Raw genomic sequence first — 22748 nt, 5'->3', positions numbered from 1 at the left:
AATGATATTAAAAAGATCTACTTAATATTAAATTAAGAAGTCAGAAGAAATGATCATAATTTAACGTCTATAAAATGAATACTTCAAATAGACAATAGCTTTCAAAAATATTTTTCTCTAAAGTACCATACTAAAAGTATTAAAACAGTTATACCTGAGCATTAGCTATGTTATAAATTTGCTACCTATAACAAAGAAAAAAAATTGTTCTTACTGTTGACGTAACTGTCGGCAGCTCTCAATATGAGTAGACGTATTTTGATGCTGAATCCAATCCTATTGTAAAAGGAGAAAAGTGCTGAAATTAGCATATTTCTCATGTTGAATTATGAATTTAGGCTTTTTAAGTTGACACAGCATACTTTTCCCTCCCAAATTAAGCAAATCTAGTTACAGACAGCATTTGGCTATTCAATAAAATCTTTTACAACCAAAAATAAAGGCCTCCAAACAAAGTCACTTAATACCATATCTCATTGATGCCATTTTAAAACATTTAAGCATTTAAAAAAATCATACCCATGTATACTCATTTTGAAATCAAATATATCTCTAAACGGGGAAAAATAAAAGCATGGATCATAAATAACTCATCTCAGATATAAAAACAACACACCAGAGAACACAAAAAACTCAATAAAATGGTATTTGAAATGGCATCTTTAAAACACAGTTTTACTTACTTTTACCTCTAAACTTCAAGCTAATAACATTAACAATAAAAAAATCCTACCTCATAGGCCAGTACCATTCCAAACTATATTAGCAAAGGGTAAGATTAGTAAAAACATGAAAAGCTGATGATCAAATCTAATTTATTTTTAAGATTTAAAGGAAAGTAACACCATTTCAAAGACACGATATCCCTTACATATAGAGCTTTACAATGAACAAAATGCTTTCCCATACATTACTTCCTTTACAAATCTGCCCTAAAATTACATTCTATACCCATAAATAACTCCTGGAAGATACATCTGATCAAAAAAAAAAATTACAGTTTTCAAAGATACAGTCTTCCAAGTGAAACAATTAGTTAAGAGCAACATATATATTATTCAGTGTTTTACTGTTTTTCCAGCATTTGGATAGGCAGAAAACTTACTAAACAATTCTGTATTTGAAAACTTTTCTTGAGGAAAAATGCTACTCATTTCCATTTCAAAAACACTTTATTTTGTCATTGCTAAAGACGAACTAGAAATTTCTAGTTAAAACCACAGTTGACACTAATTATGGAATCTGCCTTGTCAAGAACTATCTGAAAATAAATGAATGCTACCTGCAATACTCAACAACAGGTTATGACAAACCCTAAACTATTTCATTAAGCCATGGAACAGATTGTAGACTACAAAAATAATAAATGTTTGCACATCCTGCTAAGCGATACAAATAGAAAGCTAGTAGAGATTGGCAATTACTGAGTCTTTAGTACTGCTGAAACCATTTCTTTGACAGTAACTGGACACTGTTTACATGAAACATACACAATGGCAGGTAGTGGATTGGGCATGATTTATTTGGACTAAAATGTGTTTTGTTTGAGTAAGTTGCCAACATTTAAAAGAGATGCCAATATTCATCAGAGATTTTACCCCCAAATCCAGATTTCCAGCTTTTCTTAAAAAAATATAACGACATAATACTAGGCATGTATTCTATATAGCAACTATCAGCTGACGCTGACAGCTGCCCTATTTAAGGCATATTCTCTCCAGTTACACACTCGCGCACACACACACACACGCCCCACTCTCTCCTGTCTTTTAATAGGTCCACTTACTCACTGACATTACTTGTTTTAAGTTCAGTAGATATAGCTATGCCACCCCAGTTTCGACACTGTCTAGTAACAATATGAAGATTAAAAGAAGGTCCCAAAGCAGTACTGCCTTTCCAAAGAATGATCATTACCTAAACAGGAGATGCTGCAAGAACTAAAGAGTTGAGAGGGCCCAGAATCAAACTGTGAAAATACCTACCCGAATCAGAGCTCACTCACTATCCTCCAACTACCCCAAAAATCTTTTGTCAGTCAGTACTTTCTCAGCTGAATTATTTCAGTCAAAAAGATAGCTTTAAAATCAAGCACAGACTTCTGAACCAAGGACAGTAAAAAATATCATACCTTCTAAACCCAGGACAGCTCCTCCTCCAACAACTAAATCCCAATTTTGAAATAAAAATACATTTCACATTATATAGTTTCCTTTTTCAGGCTACATTTTTAAAGACTCCAGAGGTGGGGATCATATTGCCAGATGTTACTTAGCAAGAAAAAATTTACAATTGGTAATTTACATTTATTTGCCACATATTTATAACATCATATATATGCACACTTACAAGGCAACAAAATATATCACAGAAACAAGAGAGATAGTTTGTATCATGTAAGTCCATGTTCATAAATCCCTATCATTTAGTCACCTAGTAGTGAAGCATTCACTGGCTAGCCCTATTGTGCTGTTTTGACTGTTAAAAGTATTTGTTTTAAATGGCAATCTCAGTGAACTCTAATGATCACTAAATGATTTCCTTTCCTCTAAATTTTACTTTTATTGAATAAATTAACCCAGCCTTTCACCAGGGAAGCCTCGAATTAGTGCCTTGCTCTATCTCTTCTCACATTCCTATTCACCCTGCACATGTCAAACAGATTTATCTCCCTAAAATATAATTTTCACACATCACGTCACATATCTAGAACCTTAATTAGCTTCCTAATGCCTCTCACCTCAAGTCTAAACTTCTTAGGCTAGCTTTTCAAGTCCCTTTGTACTTATATTTGTTGCTCACATCGGAAATGTAATTCCTCCTTCCCCATGTATACTGCAGCTTATTCATCATTCAAGACCCATCTTCAACCTATTCCATGAAGTCTTCCCTCTCAGATCATTCAAGTCCAAAAAGACTTAGTGTAGTTAGTCACCATCACTCAATTAGTTTTATTTAACTAGACTAACTAGTCTTATTTAACTAGACACATTTCTTGATGTCAAAGTATATTCATACTTCTTTTTAGTTACATACTGCTAAATATAGAATAGGTGTTGGAAATTGATAATGCTGCCCTGTACTGATATAAGCCAAAATCATGATAAAAATATAAAGTATCTCCCCTAAGCATACCCAAACAAGTTAAATACAATCACCAAACCATTTGTTGTCCTCTTTTTTTTTTTTTAAACTCCTCAGGTATGTAATTAGGAGACAGTGAAACTCAATAATCTGTTTACAAACATCTAAATTTTATATAGTTCTTCACCTCTGCCCCAACACCTAATATAGTCATATATAAAACTAGTAATCAATAAATACCAACTGAATAAATGTATACCTTTTCTATTCTATGGCATAAAAATGAAAACTTTTAAGTTCTTTATTTTAAGGTATTTTTCTTGGATTCATCATGACTAACTGAAAGTTCAAAATAAATGGAATATAGAAAGCCTAACATTCAATTCCGTACTTAGGCCAGGGGCTATTTACAGATTATAACTAAGTGCTATAAATCATTCTGAGATTTATCAAGTTTGCTATCCCCTTTGACAGGGTAAGGCAACTATTATTTATTAGAACTCAACAAATCTGGCTAAAGGTAGGATGCCGCTTTCCTTTGCTGGAGTTAACCTTAAGACAAAAGCATCAGCTCTAGGTATCAGATTCTTGTTGGCTGAAACCTGATGAGTAACAGAAAGACAATAAAAGGGGAGCAGTGGAAGGAGAAAAAACAAGAGAATTAATACCTACACATTTTTAAGCCTACTCAAAGTACACAACCAATGCTATGGCCTTGAATTAATGCTTGTTCCCATGGGAAGTACATCTCTTCTTGACCATTTATGATATAAACCTACAAATCACATCAGTAAATGGAACAGTGGTTTCCAAACATATATAAGTAAATAACACATACTTAGAAATTCCTACTCAAATCCACCAGTGATTACTAATAGTATATTTTACATTACTCCTCAGCACCTCTATAAAACACTTCCTTCTAACTATTAATCATGAAGATAGTTAAGGCTTCTTTACATCATTTTACACTCTATTTGCTGAACCCACAACTGGTACCCAAATAACTCGACTCAATTTTGCTGTCATTAAGTTATTTTAGGAAGCTCCTTCTCATGAAACACTAATAATCCTAGTCCAGATAAAGTCAGAAAAGAATTAAATTGGCATGAACTGTCTTTAGCCCAAGACACGTAGATACATGCAAGGCTACAATATACTGACTCTTCAAAGTGTATAGTACAAATGTTTTATTCCAACTTTTTCTTTTTATACTAACAGATTCTCTTGTTTAAAATGACTCATGTGACATTGTCTTATAAGTATACAGTTTATGTTATATAAGTTTTATGCTGCACAAATTTCTGGGATAACTAAGCAAAAGTTCAAAATAAATGGAAGAACCATGTGGTGTGCCCAATCACAGGAATACAGAGAGCCTAACACTCAACTCAGTACTCAGGCCAAGACTACTTAGATTACAACTAAGTGTTCATGTTGCAACCAAAATTAACTTCTGCCATTTCCTTAATGCCCAGTTAACACCAGCATACATGAGAATTTAGCGGAAACTTGGGCGCTGAGTATCATTATACAGTGATGTTTAAAAACACTCACCTTCAAATGATTACATTCTACGTTACACAGAGAACACAAATGTGGAAATATTCTTGGAGATGCTGCATAATAATCATTCATCATAGAAGGAGTTGGAAGTCTCTTCATCTTCTGGGCATCAGTATGTGAAAACTTTGGTAACCAGGATGCTTTCACAATCCCAAAGGGAGACTGAATGGGAATGTCAGCCTCAGACTGGTAATTCTTTTTACTTCCTCCTGATCTGTGTACATTAGATGAGTTAATCACAGGCTCACGTGGAATCCGCTCTTGTTGGCTTACAGCTGAAATTAATTCCGATGAAAAAGGTTGCTGGTTCATAGATGGAGGAATCAGAGACCGACTCATTGTCTGGTTAGCTGTTTGGCTAATGGACTGGCTGACACATTTTACAGGTTCAAGGACTGACTGTCTTCCTGAAATGTGTAAGCCTGACATCTTAGTTCCACTCTCAACTGGGAAAAAGGACTGATTATTGGAGGACTCACTGGGGAAGTCCATCTGTCGAAACATATCTTCAACAGGAAACATAGAATTACATATCACATTTGGTGCAGGAACAGATGCAGAAATGCTCTGCTGTGACCGAAATTCATTCTTGACCTCATCAGTTGGAATTTCAGGATCATAAATACGTACTTCAAGTGGATCTTCTGTATATCCATATTTGCTTGCATGCCCATAATCAATTACATTACTTGAAACTGCCTCACTACCGAGTGTTTCTTTATTTCTGCTCTGAGAAGGTAAATTAGGTAACCGGCGCCCCATTTTTCGCATTCTTATATCCCTCAAAATTAATGGCATATTTTCAGGAGTTAGCTGTTCATCAGGATAGCGACTGAGTTCTTCTAAATCTTCATTAGATAATCCAAAACTTGCTAAGATACTTGAGGCACTCTCTTTTGTATAGCGGCTCTGCACTTTAGGACTCTGCTCTGTAACCTGTGTTACAGAACTCTGTTTCACTCCCACTGATGCAGGTATCTGAGACTCATCATCCCACCGGCTACCATGAGGCTTCCCCTTCTTTTGTTGTGCTTCGTGAAAATCCAGTTTTTCTTTGGTCAATCTTGGATCAGTTCGGTGTTGAGTTACCTGAACATTCATTCTCTGTGGTCCCATGTTCTGATAAGCTTCATGGCCAGCAAATCTGGGTGGAATTCCACGGGCTCTCCCTGCTGGGTAAAATCTTGGAAGACCCATAGATCCAGGCCTCATAAATGGTCCTGGAGGCCTCATCCCAGGAGGGTTAGGTGCTCGTGGCCTCGGAAGTGGAAAGTTTCCTCGAGGATTAAACCTGGGTCTCGACATGGCTATTTTCAAGAAAGCCTGATTTAATAAAGTATAAGGTGGTGTTGAACTATGTGAGGCAACGGCATTCAGCTGCTGAAGCGCCAACTGAGTCTTAATCTGAGCAAAGTGCAAAGGAGATGGGCCCAACAGAAGTGGGTTTGCAATGCCCAGGTTCAAGGAATTCACAAGTGGTGCGAAATTTTCCAAGAATAACACAAAGCTGAAAGTTAAAACACAAATATTAGATCATTTTAACTCAAACTACTTCATGAAGTGGGTTCTACAGCCAGTGTAAAACATTCTGAAACAAAGCCATGAAAGGATTCTGCATTTCATACACTTTTAGATTAAGTGCTTACGAGGATTTTAAACTTTCCCCAAAACTTTCTCTTCTTTTCGTTCCCAAATCCAGAACACAAACCCCAAACCTCAAGCCAGAGGTTCGTGTATACTGTGTTGCACAGAGTGCTGCACTGGGCGCTGTCCTAGGTGCTGAGCAATAATTACAACTCCTAAATAATCTTGAGTAACTGGGGATTATTTCATGCTTTAATACTGGGGGGGGGGGGGGAGACGAAGGCATTAAAAATACTTAGTAATGCACACACACACTTAACACTTATGTTATCAGATGTACAAACAATGAAAGCAGGAACTGTAAGCCTCAAATTTTCCAAGACCCATTTCTCTAAGACCCAACTTCCTTGCAATCACATCTAATAAATTCCATATAGCAATTAAACTATGCTTAAGGTTCTACTGTTAAACAGTTGTTTTTTTAAAGACGAAAACCTGTCACCAATAACTTGACTACAGAGTTTGACAAGAGTGTACAGTAGCATGGATTGATTATAACATACAAAAACAATACGTAACAAAACCAGTCACCTTTCTCTTGGATTCCCTCCAGAGTGAGAGTATTGACAAATATTGGAGTGGGTAAAAGTAGGCTTGCAGTTGTGAGTACGTGAAACAGTTTATTCTTGTATTATTAATTACTGTATTATTTGTATTACACCTGTAAACCTAATTTTGCCCACCCCTGTATATATGGACAATAACAATGATTAACTTTATAGTGTTATAGAGTACTGTACATGTACTTGGTCTGATTTATTTCTCATAGCAATCCCCTGATTATATGCACAGTTTAGGAGGATACTAAGGCACAGAGAAATTAAGTGACTTACGTAGGTAAGTGGCCAGGCCAAGATTTGCACTCCAAGTATTTTGGCTCCATAATCCATACTCTTAACTACCAATAGATGTGAGCAAGAACATCCTGCAGTACCCAGGCAGTGTATTAGTTAAAACTGGTTGCTGCCCAGCCCTTTGGAATGCAGCACAACTCATTCCAACCCACTTCTCAGAGAAATTGCACCATTCAGGACCAAGGTCAGCAGTCACAGGACTTGTCTTCCCTTCTTAAAGCAGACAGACCATGCCAAGGCTTTCTATCAAGTCCCTACTTTGATACACAATAGAAATGCAGGGTGGGAAATGTGAGATTTTTAGGCACTTATGCCTACTATGGAAACCTATACTATGAATCCTACTTGATGATCATCACTTTCTGATTCAAACTATAACTTCATCTACAGCTCCACTATACACTTTCTTCTTTATATACAGTATAATGTTAATGAAATGGTGATTTGGCTGAGAAATGCCTTTATCTGCTAACACTCTCCCTTCCAACCATCTTGCAGGCTGCCACCACATTTAATCTTTATAAAAGGACATTCTTGCCACATCACTCTGTTAAAAAAACTCAAAGAAAATCTCATTCCCTTTACTTCTTAGTTTTATGTGAAAAGTATAACCAATCTAGCCAATCTCTACCCTTCTAACTTTACCAAACACTTCCTTTATCTCTTCCAATTAAAACACATGAACGAAATAACTGTGCCCTGGACCTGATTTATTTTATTTTACTCATCCTGCAAGGTCAGTCTCCATTAAACTTGCTTGACTACCAAGACCCAGAGTGAGTCTTCCAACAAACTTTCTTATTTATTGTTTATATCATTTTGGGACTTGTACTTTTTACTACCCTGTTTTTGTATTCATATGTGCAGTCTTTTTCAACAATCTAGTCTCAGTTAAAGGGATGTTCACTGTTGTCTTATCTCCCAAGGATATATAACTCTACTCCTACTTGAAATACCCTCAAATATTTGTCAAGCTATTTGAATGATCACATCCAAAGTCCTCATAATTGACATAGATGATTAATTTTCAAATTAGAATGAAACACAAAAATACAATATTATGCAGGCTTCTGATTCACCAGATGCAAGTAGCAGACACAAGCTCTGTAAATAATGTTCATTTATCACAAATTCTAGGTCTTTTTAAACAAACAAATCATATGAAACTGCACCTACCTTCTACAAAACAAAAATACTTCCAAGAACTTTGTCTTGACCCAGTCCTTAAAAACAATCATTGCTTATGCAAGCAATCTGTCACCTAGCTACACTCTTTCTGCACTACTTTCCTGAATTAGTGAAGATTTCTCTCAACTTCAGAAGCACAAATTCTTCCTAATATTGTTTCCCCCAATAATAAAGGAACAGGTTTTAATCAGTCATCTAATTACCACATGGAATTATGAGCACGTATCATTAGAAGTACCTACATTTTAAGTTCTTTAAAAGTAAAAAGCCTCTCTATGTACGTATTTCCTAATGTTCCCAGCACTGTCTTAACACTGACGTAAGTATACATTTTATAGACTGCAAGAGAGCAGCTCTTCACATACTGTATTCTGCAGAAACTAGTGTCTTGTAAGACTGTAGGTCTTCTACAAAGGAGTTAGTTCCCTGGTCAAGAGAGTTTGAAATGCATTCATGTGCTACCCTTCGTAGAGGGGCACAGTAACTATTGCATATTAAAGGCTCCGAGGTGCCCTGTTGTTTATCAAAAGCCTTTTTTCATTTTGCACTTCCCAACCTTGAGTTTTCCTTCATGTACATACCCAGGAGTGATATTTGGAATATTTGGTAATTGGTAAAGCCCAAGCAATGGACAATCGACAGTAATTTGAGCCCCTCCTTCCTTCACTCTCCTTAAGTTTTTAGTTGCTGTATACAAGGTGATGGCAGGGCGGTTCTCAAGAAGGAAGTACAAAAGTGGGAAACGTAGACATCCACCTTTGGGGCAACAGCTACTTACTAATCAGGGCAAAATTATTTCAATATTTTAACAACTAGTATATCTGTACCAGTGTGTAGTCACTGAATATCAGTCCTCAAAAAAGACACCAGTCTTTCACACAACAGTCTAAAATACACACAAAGAGAAGAATTAAAAGGCCTTTTCCTAATTAAAGAGTTCAACTATCAATGAGCAGAGGTTTGGCCTGTTTGCATTTTTTAGGGGTCTTAAAAAAAAAAAAATCACACTAGACTTCCCATATTGTTAGTCCATTGTGAACTCTAATATAATGAGGACAAAATTAACAGTCCTAGCTCCCCAAAGGGATCTCTCCCCTCTCTCAGTAAGACAAGTTAGAGGCCTGTTCAGCCACAGTTATTTATTAAGCATTCTAATTCCAGGACCTGCTAGTTAAAGACAAGAAAGTTTCTCTCTTGGCATGCATATCCTGGAAAATCCATCATTACACAAAACTGTCACTTTCAATAGGTCTTCTCCACCAATCTCCTTTCTGAGAACAAGTTTCTTTAACCCTCTTGTACTTTAAGCCAACACTTCTCCTAACCTTTATCCCAAGACTCCTTCCAAATTTCAGACTTTGAAGTACAGCATGTTTTAATTCCTTTTAGTTTGTTATTCAGTAACATTTTCAGGCAGTAATCCACTAATATAGAACCATCAAACACCTTCTTATGCTACAACATATCATTTCTAATCCTGGTTGAAAAGTTTCCAACAATGTCGTTCATCAAAACACCATTAAAAGAGAAAGTATGATATATTACTTTACTATATACGTGTTCAGCTCTTCATTTCTATTCTCACTACAATGATGTGATTTTTAAATCAGACACGTGAAACACAATGTTGGGCATTGGCAAGAACTGACAAATACATTTTTGAAACTATAATAAAAAGTCTGCCTACAATCTATATTCCAAATAACATTATCTTCAATGGTTAAAAAAACTTAAGTAATCTTGTATCTTCTTAGTGAATGAAACTGAAGTATATTCATATTTCTTTTGCATAATAATTTTTATTTTAAAGTATAAGCACACTTTTAATCATTTAGGTAAGTTACTGTTTAATTGTCTTACAGCTATCATTCACATTCACTCCAAATAAGATGTTTTAACTAAAATGATGCTTGTGTTTATATTTCAAGCTTTCTATTTGTCAGGCATTATAACCTTCATTTTGCAATTATAATTCTGAAGCGTTTATTTCTTCAAATCTAATTTAAGGCAAGCCCCCACACCATCAGCACCCTTTTCTCTGTCCCTTATCTTTTCTCCCCTTTCTCAAGTTTAAACTTGAGTCCTAACAATGATGCCCCAGGGTAAAACTACTTAATGCAAATACTAACACCTGATAGAAACACAGGACTTTACAACGTTCTCAATGGATTCATGGGAATAAACTTCCAAAATCAAGTATCAGGTCATTCAGGATATTTTTTTTAAATGCTAAAACACTTAGAGAAACTATCTTCCTAAGAATAAATATATCAGAGTAATTTCAAATCCAGCTGTTATTCATCCATTACAAAATAACTGACGTTCTAGGTGAGGAAGTAGAAGGTTATTAAGCCAGGACAGAGCTCTTCCTTCACAGAGCTAACACTTCAATTTTTAAGATGGAGCTAGTATCTCATAAAAATTAAAGAAATCAAAATGATAAAATATAGTTAGAAATCTCCTGGAAATTTTCCTTTTCACACCTCTGCAATTAAGAGGGTCTGTAGAAACTGGCTGAATAAACTATGCTATGTCCATATTTTGCATATGGAAAAAACGGAATGCTGCTATATATCCCTGTTAGGATAGATCCTAAGGATAAGAACTAGTGGATGAAAAAACCCTTCAAGTTATTTTCCTTTTTTATATTAGCCTATGGACAAGAAATAAAATAAAATGCTATTAAAAAGTGAAACATCCATACAATAGTGTTACATATGTAAATATGTAAACAGTATTACTTCACTTAACTTATGGATAAAGTCAAGTTGGTTTCTAACACCAAAATGAGAAATGTAATAGTCCTAGGTATTTCAAATCTGCTATTAGAAGTAAAGAAACCCAAGGTGTGTTTTTTTTTACCAACAATGGCATTTATTAATTTGATAATTTTAAATATTGCTAATATCACAGAATTTATACATTCAGGGTAACAAGTGATAGCCATATACTCAGAACAAATGCTTGATACAGTAAATATAATCTTTATTATCCAGAACCGTTAAAGAATATGTCATTTTCAGGATAACTGAGTATCCTAACAGCTAAAATATTAATCCTTTACATTTCAATTTAAATGTTTTTATTTTATTTATTTATTTTTAAATATATCTTTATTGATTTCAGAGAGAGGAAAGAAAAGGGAGAGAGAGATAGAAACATCAATGATGAGAGCCATTGATCGGCTGCAGCCGGCAACCCGGGCATGTGCCCTGACCAGGAATCAAACCCTGATCGCCTGGATCCTAGGTCGACGCTCAACCGCGGAACCACGCCTGGCCGGGCTAAATGTTTTTAAAACAAATACTTCCTAACAATGTGCTTCAATAAGGAATTTAGAATTTTTCATTTTTCTTATTCTTCCAGCCATGCAATATATAGTATTCACTGCCTTTGGGAGAAATACACATACATTTTTTTTTTTTAATTCCACTGAGGTTCTAAATGAAAAATTTTTTCAGGCACAGAGCACAGGCTACAATATTGAAAGGCTTTTAATGGCTAGGCTTGGGAACCACATAGAAAACAGGGAAACACTTTCTGAGTTGGAAAGGAGCTTCAGAATTTGGAGACATAGGACAAGTTGTAAATGTTGAAACCAGGATGTGGAACAATACTCCAGAAAAGTTTTTGTTTTGTTTGGGGCGCAGGGTGAGGGGTGGGGGGTGGGGAGGCAGTAAATTGAAACTGAGAGAATCTATCATCCAATTTTTTTAAAGGCCTATAACCCAAAAAGGGTAACAACTCCTACTTAGGGGTTTCAGAATCTAGGACTTCAAGGCCTAAATTTAGGTGGTTGAGAAAACTCCCTATACACTTCTCTCCCCATATCCAATTTTTAGTTACTGATTCTCTCACACTGCCACAGAGGCTGATTCTTTACCACAGATCTCTCTCCCCCTTATTTTTTTATTTTAATAGAAAGGGATAAATGCAGAATCATTCATTAAATTTATTAAATATTTTTTGAGAGTTTAATAATAATGACAGTAATGCTAGTCCCTGGAGTTTTAAAACCAAATAAAACATGATTCCTATAGCCAAAGTGTAAGCAATCTAACAAGAAAAAAAAAGTAACCAACTGTAGTGCAATATGTCAGTATTACTACAATGCTCAAGTATCAGAAAAAGAATTTATTTCTGGAAGAGGTAATGAATGCTTGAGTTTTGGAGGATAAGTAACATAGTTTTGAGGGAACTGGGAAAAGTGAGATTTCAAATAATAAGGTCTAACTAAACATATGCTTATCAACTTATAAAAAAATTAGAATAGCCTGGGTTAAAAGTCCTGAATCAAGTACTGTAATGAGAGAGCAGTGCTGAAATGACTTTAAATAAATCTATTAACTACATATTTCTGACAAAAATACAAAATTATGGTACAAGACAAAAATACAGCTTCAGTTAAAACATTTGAATCTTTGGTAACTTCAGGAACTATTTGATAAAAGCATCTATGAACACAGAAAAAAATATTTTATATTAGCCAGTTTATACTGACTTTTTTTCTCCAAAAACTATCAAATTTCAAATCTTTGCTCTCTACACCAATTCCCTCAGTCAACAAGGTTCCGATCATTATATTCTCCATTTCTAACTAATCATAAAAGTCTGTTTCAAATTCATATCTAAGCTAGTAATATGTACCAGATGAAAAAGGTTTGAATTCTAACAAATTCATCATTTACTATTGATGGACAAGATACTTAACCTTTTTAGCATCAGTTTTCCCATCTGTATATAAAGTGGGGAAAGTATCTTCCTCTCTGGATTGTTAAGAACTAAATTAGATAAAATATAAATATATACAGTGCCTGACAAAGGACTTGCCCAATAAATGTTAGTTCCACTCTCCCTCCACTCCTTCATTGAACAGACAAATCACAGTTCTGAGCAACAATATCTTTTAAATCTCTGCTTCTGCAGAGCAAAAGTTTGTTAAATTTGGGGTGGGGGTGGGGGCAAGAGATGAGAAAAGCAGAAATTATAAAAATAATTCCTATCCCTTTTCACACACAATGTCTTTCTATCTTAACAGATTCACAAAAATACAGTTAAATCTCCAGAAAATAAAATTTATTCTGTAAGAACAATGTAATTGTGCTCTGGAACCCAGAGGTAAAAGCAATCCAAAAGGTCAGCTGCTTTTTATAAAAGTCTTAAAGCAGTAATTCCTAATAATGTAAACATCTTTAGTAAAAAAAAAGTTCAAAATGCAAAGAAATCAGAAGCAAGCAAGCTCCCCAAACTGCTTAATAGTATATGCCAGCCTAAAGTTACACTTTTTCTTTGGCTATTGTAAACTGAAAATCTAGTTATCCACATAGATTTGCTGATTAACTGGCATAAAAATCAAATGCTACACACTCATGTACTTAAAAAGTGAAATGATAAATTTGAAATTTTCTTTAAAATAACCTAGAAAAAAAAGGGTGTTTCTGAGTAAGACATAGGGGTAGGTAGTGGGTAAGGAAGTCTGATGAAGCAGGACTGGCAAACATATTTGCTGTGGAAGCTAAATGACAGTTTCATAAGGATTTATTATCGCTCCTCTCTACTTTTTTACATGTTTGAACATTTCCAAAATAAAAAGTTGAAGTGCTAAATATTAAGCATGACATTAATAGAAAACAAAAAAGGAGTATAAAACAAACACAACTTCATACTTCTCAATCTAACGTTATCACACCAAAGTCTAACAAAAGCCAAAATCAGCTAACTTGTTATGATTAACAAGCAATGTATAAATAACAAATGCAGATTTAAATAAAAAATCTCGTTACTTCACTATTCTCTATACCAGTCCTTCCCATCTCACTGAACTGACTTACCAGTTATTAAAGTTTCATATTCTACTCTTTTTCTGTTTCATTATAACTTTCCAGTGATCAAAACTAATTTGTGAAACAAAGAAAGTAAAATTAAGCAAAACAAGCAAAAGGTTCTTGATTAGAAATCTCTGATTAAGAATTAGGTTATGCCACATCCAAGAAAATAAATCCTTTCTATCTTTTGAAAATGACTGATATAACCTAAAAACAATGTTATTAAAAAAACAAGAACCAGTAAGACAAAGGTAAATTTGGCATTAACACCTGGAAAACAACTGAACAAATAAAGACAGTAACTCATCATCAAGCTTTTTTCACTGAACTCCAAATCTCTGGCCATAAAGAGGTTCATTTAGCTAGAGGAATTTACAGATAGCCAACTTATGAAATCATTAAACTTAACTTGGAAAAATCTGGGTTGAGATGTGAGTTTTTAATTATTAACTCCTTTGAAAACAATTGCAATTAAATAGTATTAACCCTTTAAAATAAATTTTATTCCTGACGTTTTAAGAACATAAGCTTGTTAAGAAAACAGTAAAAAGTAGTAACTGAAATCCTTATCGGTGAACTATTATTTTGATAGTTCTTCTAGTTTTGTGTACATGCATGCACGCATGCATGGATGGTAAGGGAAGGAGGATACACCAAATTTTACTGTATGAAATTAGAACTATACTATTTGCCATTTTCAATTAACATTTTATTTTCCTGTAATTAGTATTTTTCAGGCCCTGGCCAGGAAGCTCAGTTAGTTAGAGCATCATCCTGATACACCAAGATTTCCGGTTTGATCTCCAGTCAGGGCACATTCAAGTAGCAACCAATGAATGCATAAGTGGAACAACAAATTGATGTTTTTCTCTCTCCCCACTCCCTTCCGCTTTCTCTATAAAATAAAAAATAAAAATTTTTTCCCCCCAAAAACAGGACATTTAATAGTCACAAAACACTGTGAACTCCTGAAAAATTTTTTACATTATTTTGACAAGAAATAGTTAAAAACGCTTTTCTACGTCCTTTTAGGAACTAAAACATACCACTCTGAAACAAGAAATATTTAGTAAAATGTCAACCATAAAATCCTTTCAGAAGCATCTATTAGAAACTGAGTTCTCGAGGCAAACATGAAGAAATGGTTTGACAGACTAAAAAGATATCAACATTAGCTCCCATGAAGTATTTCTGAGTTATACAGTCAAGAATTGCCTGTTATTTTGATGCAGTCTTTCAGAAGAAAAGGAATTCTTAGTTTTCTTTAGATATTGGTAAAGAAATCTGAAATCTATAAATATAAAAGCATCATCAAAAATTATTCAGCCCACCCTATCTGATTCTGCTCAGTGGTTAGAGCATCAGCCCAAGGACTGAAGGGTCCAGGGTTCCATTCCGGCGAAGGGCATATACCTCAGTAGCAGGCTCAATCCCTGGAGGTACATGCAGGAGGCAACCAATCAATGTGTCTCTCACATATCAATGTTTCTCTCTCTCTCTCCCCCTTTCACTCTCTCTCTGAAAAGCAACAGAAAAAATATCCTCAGGTGAGGATTAAAAAAAGAAAAAGAATTAATCAGCCAGATCATAATGGTTTCATCAGATTCTAAATAGATTTATCGCAAACCCTACACTTGAACTTTATAGCACTTCATGGTTTACAAAACACTTTAATATTCATTATCTCATTTGAGCCACAAAACAACCCTGTAAGCAAGGGCATCCCAGTTTACAAATTAAGTAAAGACCTTGAAACCAAGTGGTAAGATCACAACTAGTACCTTAACTCTCGGTGTTCTTTCCATGCTGTATTCCAAATACATAAAATTTAAATTTATTTTATAACTTTGCTTTTCTAATTATAAAAAATATATGTTCATGACTCCCATTCCCCAAAAGAAAAATAACTCTGATGACATAGAGAAAAGAATAAAAAGCTTTATATAATCTTACCACAAAGGGGAAACTACCATTAATATTACTTTTCTACGTATATATCCACATACCTCAATTGGTACTGCTTTGTTAGAGCGACTATTTGCCTTACAATAATAAATAAATCCATAGTTCCACCTAAGAATGTAGGTATTACACTGGCTAGTTAATAATAAAAGAGTACATATCATCTGTGCTTTCCTCAATTTAACTAGCATTCAATCTGCTATTTTCTTCTAGTATATGCAGAGATTTACTCAACCAACTCTTTTCTACCATTAGTTTTATACCCTCGTATCTCACAAAAGGTATGCAAGTCATAATTCTGAAGGTGCCATTATGTGTGGATAGAGAGTATCACGCTGTATGTAAAAATGCTAAAGTGTGGTACCTCAAGGAAATTGTCAAAAAAACAATAAGCAGACATTAGAAACATTTGGTAACATGAAGGGCATCACAAACTTCACCACTACCTGGAAAGATTGATAAATGATAAACATGATTTCAGATTAGAAAGGAAATGGAATGACAGGAACAAATCACCATGAGAACCAAGCATTAACAACCCCACAGCAATGATTTAATAGTTATTATTTCCAGGAAAACAACTTTTTGATAAACAGGATATGTGAGTATAATCAGATATATACTTTTTTTAGGATCATATGAACTGCATACATAATTGTACTCATAGTACTATAACATTGTATTCATAGTAAATAATGTCAGAGATGTGTACTGGTGGTCCTGCTTTGTTACCCTCAACAAATATAATACATTAGTCCAAGAGAAACCACCTAATCCAATTTGGAATAAAGAAATCTTCCTGGGATTGTTTTTAAAACCAGGAATGAGAAAAGTGGTGGATGCCGATAAAACTCAAATGTTGACAGCATATTTACTATTTTAGTGAGAAAGCAAAAACACTGAAACAAAATATAGCCAATATAACAGAGGTAAGCAGGACCAAGAGGTAAATACAGTACTGAAGACATTCACTGCCCCGTTCCAACTGTTCCTGAAGCCTAATTGCATCCTTGCTCTCCCTGCCATTTGGTTGTTTACTTCTTTCATGAAGTACATGAGCCAAAAAATGTTCCCATCTGCCTAAAATAGGTTTCCAAAATCTTCCAGTATGCCTAAAATGTCAAATGCCTTAAAGTCTTTACAAAATACAAAAGAGCACATATAGTATGTTACTTTTTGTATAAGAAATGAAGATTAAAAAAACACATATCTGCTTATAGTTACAAAAACACATAGGTAGGATAATACAGAAAACAATGAAACTGGTTACCTACAGAGGTAATAGAACGGCTTTAAAAAAAGTGGGGGAATATTTCATGAAGTACATCTTATTACATAGTTTTAACTTTTAAAAGCATGTTAACAATCTACATTTTTAAAAAATGAAAAGAATGGAAAAGAGGGGGAAAATCTAAAATTAAAAGCAAACTAATTAAATCATTTTCCAAATGAATACTATAACCCACTGAAGGGGAAAAAGAAAACCAATGTGCCCAGCCAGTGTGGCTCAGCTGGTTGAGCACTATCCCATGCACCAAGAGATCACCAGTTTGATTCCAAGTCAGGGCACATGCCCAGGTTTCAGGCTAGATCCCCAGTACAGGGCGTGCAGGAAGCAGGTGATTAATGTTTCTCTCTCATCAATGTTTCTCTCTCCCACTCTCCAAAATCAATAAAAACATTTAAAAAAAAAACAACTAATGCAAGTTAGTTATGAACCCACTATTTGATTTATACACCCTCAGTTTTAGGATAGCTAGGAGAAAGAGCTACAAACAAATTCTTAATTTGTTTAGTTTTTTGGGTGTGTTTTTTGTAGCGGTATGGGCGAAACAATTCTTAAATTAGATATAGGATTGAGCAAATAAGAGTTTTGATAGTGCTGGGAGCCAGGGTTCTCACTGTAGAAGACAAAATATATAAATATAAAATGGGAGAAAGTAAGAAAGAACTGGATAGTGGTTTATAAGCCTTATAAACCACTGAGAAAACCAGGAGTCCATAACTCCACACCAACAGAGCAATGCAAATGTAAAGGGACTGCTTAGTTGGAGAACCATCATTTTTGTAACCATCCTAGTAAAGATTGGTTCAGGCAAGAATCATCTGTGCACATTATATCCAGAGTGAAATTTTGATGAAGAGTAGAACATTTGCATACTCCTAAAATGTCTCTCCACAGGTCAGTTAGTTCAAGGGGGGGTGGGGGGGAGAAAGCAAACATTTTGACCAAAATGAGAAATGTTCTATTAAAAAAAAAAAAAAAGTAGATTGTATTCTTCAAAAAGGTCAATTTCACAGATAAAGAAAGGCTATGGAAATGTTCCAGAGTAAAGAAGACTAAAGAGACATGACAACTAAAGGCAATTATCTAATCCTAGACTGATCCTGTACTGGGGGTGGAGGGGGGACAAAAACAGAAACTGCTATAAAGAACATTATTGGGTCAACTGACAAAATCATAACACTGTAAATTACAGAGTTTTATTAATGTTAAATTTACTGAGATGGTAATTGTACTATGACTACAAAAGAAAATATTCTATTCTTAGAAAATAAACTAGGGTAAAGGAGCACAATGTAGGAAACTTATTCTCAAATAATTCTGGGGGAGGGGGAGAGGGGCAGTTGTGTATGTGGGTGTGTGTAGGAGGACAGCGGGAAGAAAAAAGAAGGGGAGACAAGGAATTCCTATCAGTCAGGGCTTTACTTCACTCAAAAACAGTCAATGATCCAAAGTTTTAAATTCAACACTGCACTACTTATCTAACTTCTTAGTTATATAGTATACTAAGTCAAAAAAGGATTGGACTATAAGCAAGTATGGCAACAGGAAGAAAACCTGCAATATGGTAAAGAATGTCAGCCCTAAGCAAATGTCTGAATTTGGCCCTTCTTTTTCTGCATCATGCTTACTTCCTAACTATTGACTGTTAGTCAGCCCATTATGCAATGCATAATAATCTGATCTTTGGGGGAATTTCCACTGATCTGAAGACACCCGCCCTGTAGGAGGGGTGCCACTGAATGACTTCATGCAAAAGTGGTTAACTCCCATAAATAAAATTTAACACTAATGTAGCATAGTGTTTTTTAAGAACATAGACCCTAGATTCAGTGTTTTAACTCTGGCCTGTTGCTTGCTAAAAATGTCACCCCAAGTAAATTAGTATCCCAAGCCTCAGTTTGATCATGTGAAAAATGGGAATAAAAACAATACTCACTTAAGAATGTTGATGTGAAGAATAATTAAAATTACACTTCCTGACATACCATGGGTGCTCAAAAAATGTTACATGGTAAACAAAATGTTTTATTTAAGAAGCAGGTACGTATCTGTTCCTTTTATTAAGACCTGGATAATTTTTGAAATTTTCAATATTGTAGTAGAAATATAAATTTATAGACACACGTATGTGCTATATGAGACACATTGGGGAAATTTGACCACTAACTATCTAACATTAAGGAATTACTATTTTAGGTGTGTTAAGCATGTTTTTCTCTAAATATTTAGGAGAAAACTTTTGAACTATAAATTTATGAAAGATATGGGATCTGCTTTTAAAAAAAAATAGGGTGGAGGGTAGACAAGATTGACATTAGCTTGTAATTTTTAAAGCTGGGTGATAGATACATTAGCTTGTAATTTTTAAAGCTGGGTGTTGAAACATTGTATTATACTCTTTGCTTCTATGTATGTTTAAAATTTTTCCGTAATAAAATGTTTTTTAAAGAAGAAATTCAAAACAAAAGAAGGTTGGCAATATTCACTCATTAGCAGGGACAATAAGAAAATTAGTTTAAAGTTTAATAAAATGAAGGCTGCAGAAATGAGACAGAAAAAAAGTATGAAAGCTTTAACAAGACTGGAACAATAAATATATTTTGGTATTTAAGGAGTTCAAGGGTTGAAAAATAACCTAAAACACAGGCACCCCAAGGTAACTACTAAGAAAATATCAAAATATGTGTATCTTAAAACTTCCTCCTATGCTCCCCGAACCTTTTCTTTCAAAGAAAAACCTGTAATTCTTAACCCTCCGATCTTTACAGCTGTGTTTTATTTCTACACCTCATCTTTTCCTTACCCTCTTCCTTTTCATTTTTTTCTTTTAATCTTCCATATATCTACTTACCTTCCATTTTAATTTTCAACCACAAATTCAGGCCACAGTAAATAAAGCTGAAGCAATGAGAGAGTCAGTAAAGTTGGATACAAAGAGAGGCTTACTAGCATTCCACAAATATAACTACTTTCCGTTTTGGAGGATCTCTAAACTACATTTCAACACTCAACATCTCATTTCTACACAAAACTGCCCAAATTATGTTACCTGGTACCCATACTGGAAGCACTGTCTCTTAGCGTGTACAACATTTTATTAAGACTTTGGAAAGATTTATCTAAACTTTGACCAATATACATTTAATTATAGTAGAAAAAGCAGAATTTGGATTCCAAGGGTCTGCACTGTGTTCTTATCCTGGCTCTGGCAACTATCAGCTGAGTTCATTCACTCTAATTGTATCTAATATATACAGGCACTGGGACAGGTTCAAAGTGAACATAACCACCACATAAATAAATGGTTACAATGTTTTGATAAGTGCTACAAGAGAGGCATATATAAAGTTTATAGATGCACAAAATATTTTAATGAAAAATTAGGTGATCTTTCAGCTCCAAAATTTTATCAATTTACTCTAAATTCCTTTAAGCCCCTTCTTTTTAATTAAAAGGGAGTACCCACTGGTTGCAATTTTCTATCAAAAGATGCTGTCTAGCCCAGCGAGTTGAGCATCGACCTAGATCCAGGAGATCCAGGTTTGAATCCCAGTAAGGGCATGTGCCAGAGTTATGGGCTGGATCCCCAGTGGGGGTTGTGCAGGAGGCAGCCCACCAATGACAACTCTCTCATCATTGATGTTTCTATCTCTCTCTCTCTCCTTCTCCACTCCTGTGAAGTCAATAAAGATATTAAAAAAAAAAAAAAAAAAAGATGCTAAGCACTTAAAAATCTGTAATAAAAGTAACAGCTGACATTTATTAAACAGCTAGTGTGTGCCAAGGGATAAGAGGTTTCCATACATTGTCTCACTTAATCCTCACAACAATCCCAAACAGGTAGTAATATCACCATTTTACAGATAAGGAAACAAATTCAGAAAGACTAAAATAACCTATAATCTCACACAAACAGTAAGAGGAAAAACAGGCATTTGAATCCAGATCTGATTCCAAAGTCTATTCTCTCCACTAAACTATTTCTCTCATTTTCTTTCACTACATGAAAACAAAATTTCCAGAGATCACCTTCTTAAGAGCACCCAAGAGAAAAACTCTTAAGACGCCCCTGAAATACAAAGTAATCACTGATCATAAGCAGCATTTTTTTAAACCAAAGTATCCGCTATATACACCCTCCATAATGAAAGATTACATGCAAGAGATTGTAAAACTAAAATATAACCAATATTCAAGGTAAGACATGTGTGACATAACTAGTTAATAAAAATGAATGAGATTTTGTGATTTCTTCCAACTGTTTTATCTTTACTCGTACTTGCTTAACATGACCAAGGAAGGAATAGCCCAGCATAGTGTAGTGTATTAACATGTTGAGTCCACATAAGAATTTAAAAGTGCATGTTACAGTGTATGAAAATACAAAATAAAGTGTAATGAAATGCTGTCAAGTTCTTTAAAAATGCAACATAAGCCCACTAAGTCTAGAATACCTAATCAACAAAATGTAAAGCTATGTTGAAATAATGTAAATTATGCGTTTATTTTTCTGTCTAAACTTGATTAACTTCATCTTTTTTGAAAACCTTTTTCCAGTTTATCAATCTTAACTGCAAATTTGAACCAGAAAAAGTCCCTGAAAAATAAATTAACACTTTACATCAAATAAAGGGGGGGGGGGGGATTTTGTGCACAAATCTAAAAGCTCGTTAGCAAAAGAATTTGAAGCAACATAAGTCGCCGGATCCTGGTAACAAGTTTTTCTTCAGAACTCCTTCAGATTAAAATTGTATTTCCCTCCAAATTCTGCCTAACAGTAAAATTTAAGATTAACAAAAATTAGCTTGATGCAGTCTTCATCGTCTAGTTCAACTAAAGATTTTGGAGGAATATGTCTCCTTCATTCGCATTTACCTCAAACGACAAAAGACAGTTTCAAACGTCCTCAAGGATTCATGTATGTGGTATACATTCACCCCCCACCTTTAACAGAACGGGGTCCAAGCCAGGAGTCACGCAAAAATACACCACTAACGATCCGTATTAAAGATTCCCCTGAGAGACGTGGAAATAAACACCAGAGACATTTACGAGCCCTCGGTGTCCCGCACTGAAGTGACAATTTCTTTGCTTTCATGCCCACACAAGGCAGGCGCAAGAAACGCGGACCAGCAGAAGCCGCTGGACGGTAACATTCCCTTTCATCCAGACTCCCCCAGCCCCAACACATGCTCTTCTCTCTCCACGTTTCTTGCACAGCGTCGCGAGCCCAAAGACTCAGCTCAAGCTCCACCGCCTCTCTTCAAGGCCCAGTGGGCATGGTTACTCCCTCCGCGGTGCTCCCTCACCACGGCTGCTCCGGCTGTCAGGCCTGGC

The 22748-nt window shown here is 35.0% G+C and overlaps 1 protein-coding gene across 6 annotated transcripts in view; it reads right to left on the bottom strand.

Moving 5' to 3' along the window:
• The window catches only part of ZNF638 (zinc finger protein 638), a 107685-nt gene that overhangs the window by 52303 nt on the left and 32634 nt on the right, over positions 1–22748 (bottom strand). For 3 of the 6 annotated variants that reach the window (XM_081156939.1, XM_081156940.1, XM_081156941.1), the window contains exons 2-3: positions 4642–6157; positions 215–276 (exon numbers count right to left, since the gene is read on the bottom strand). In XM_081156939.1, the coding sequence (XP_081013065.1) occupies positions 215–276; positions 4642–6157 (1578 nt within the window). The remainder of the gene's footprint in view (positions 1–214; positions 277–4641; positions 6158–22748) is intronic. The other 3 variants (XM_081156943.1, XM_081156942.1, XM_081156944.1) reach the window with 1 other exon arrangement.

Source organism: Miniopterus schreibersii, assembly GCF_964146895.1.
Source record: "Miniopterus schreibersii genome assembly, chromosome: 13".
Lineage (NCBI taxonomy): Eukaryota > Metazoa > Chordata > Mammalia > Chiroptera > Miniopteridae > Miniopterus > Miniopterus schreibersii.
This window is presented reverse-complemented; position numbering and strand designations above follow the sequence as displayed.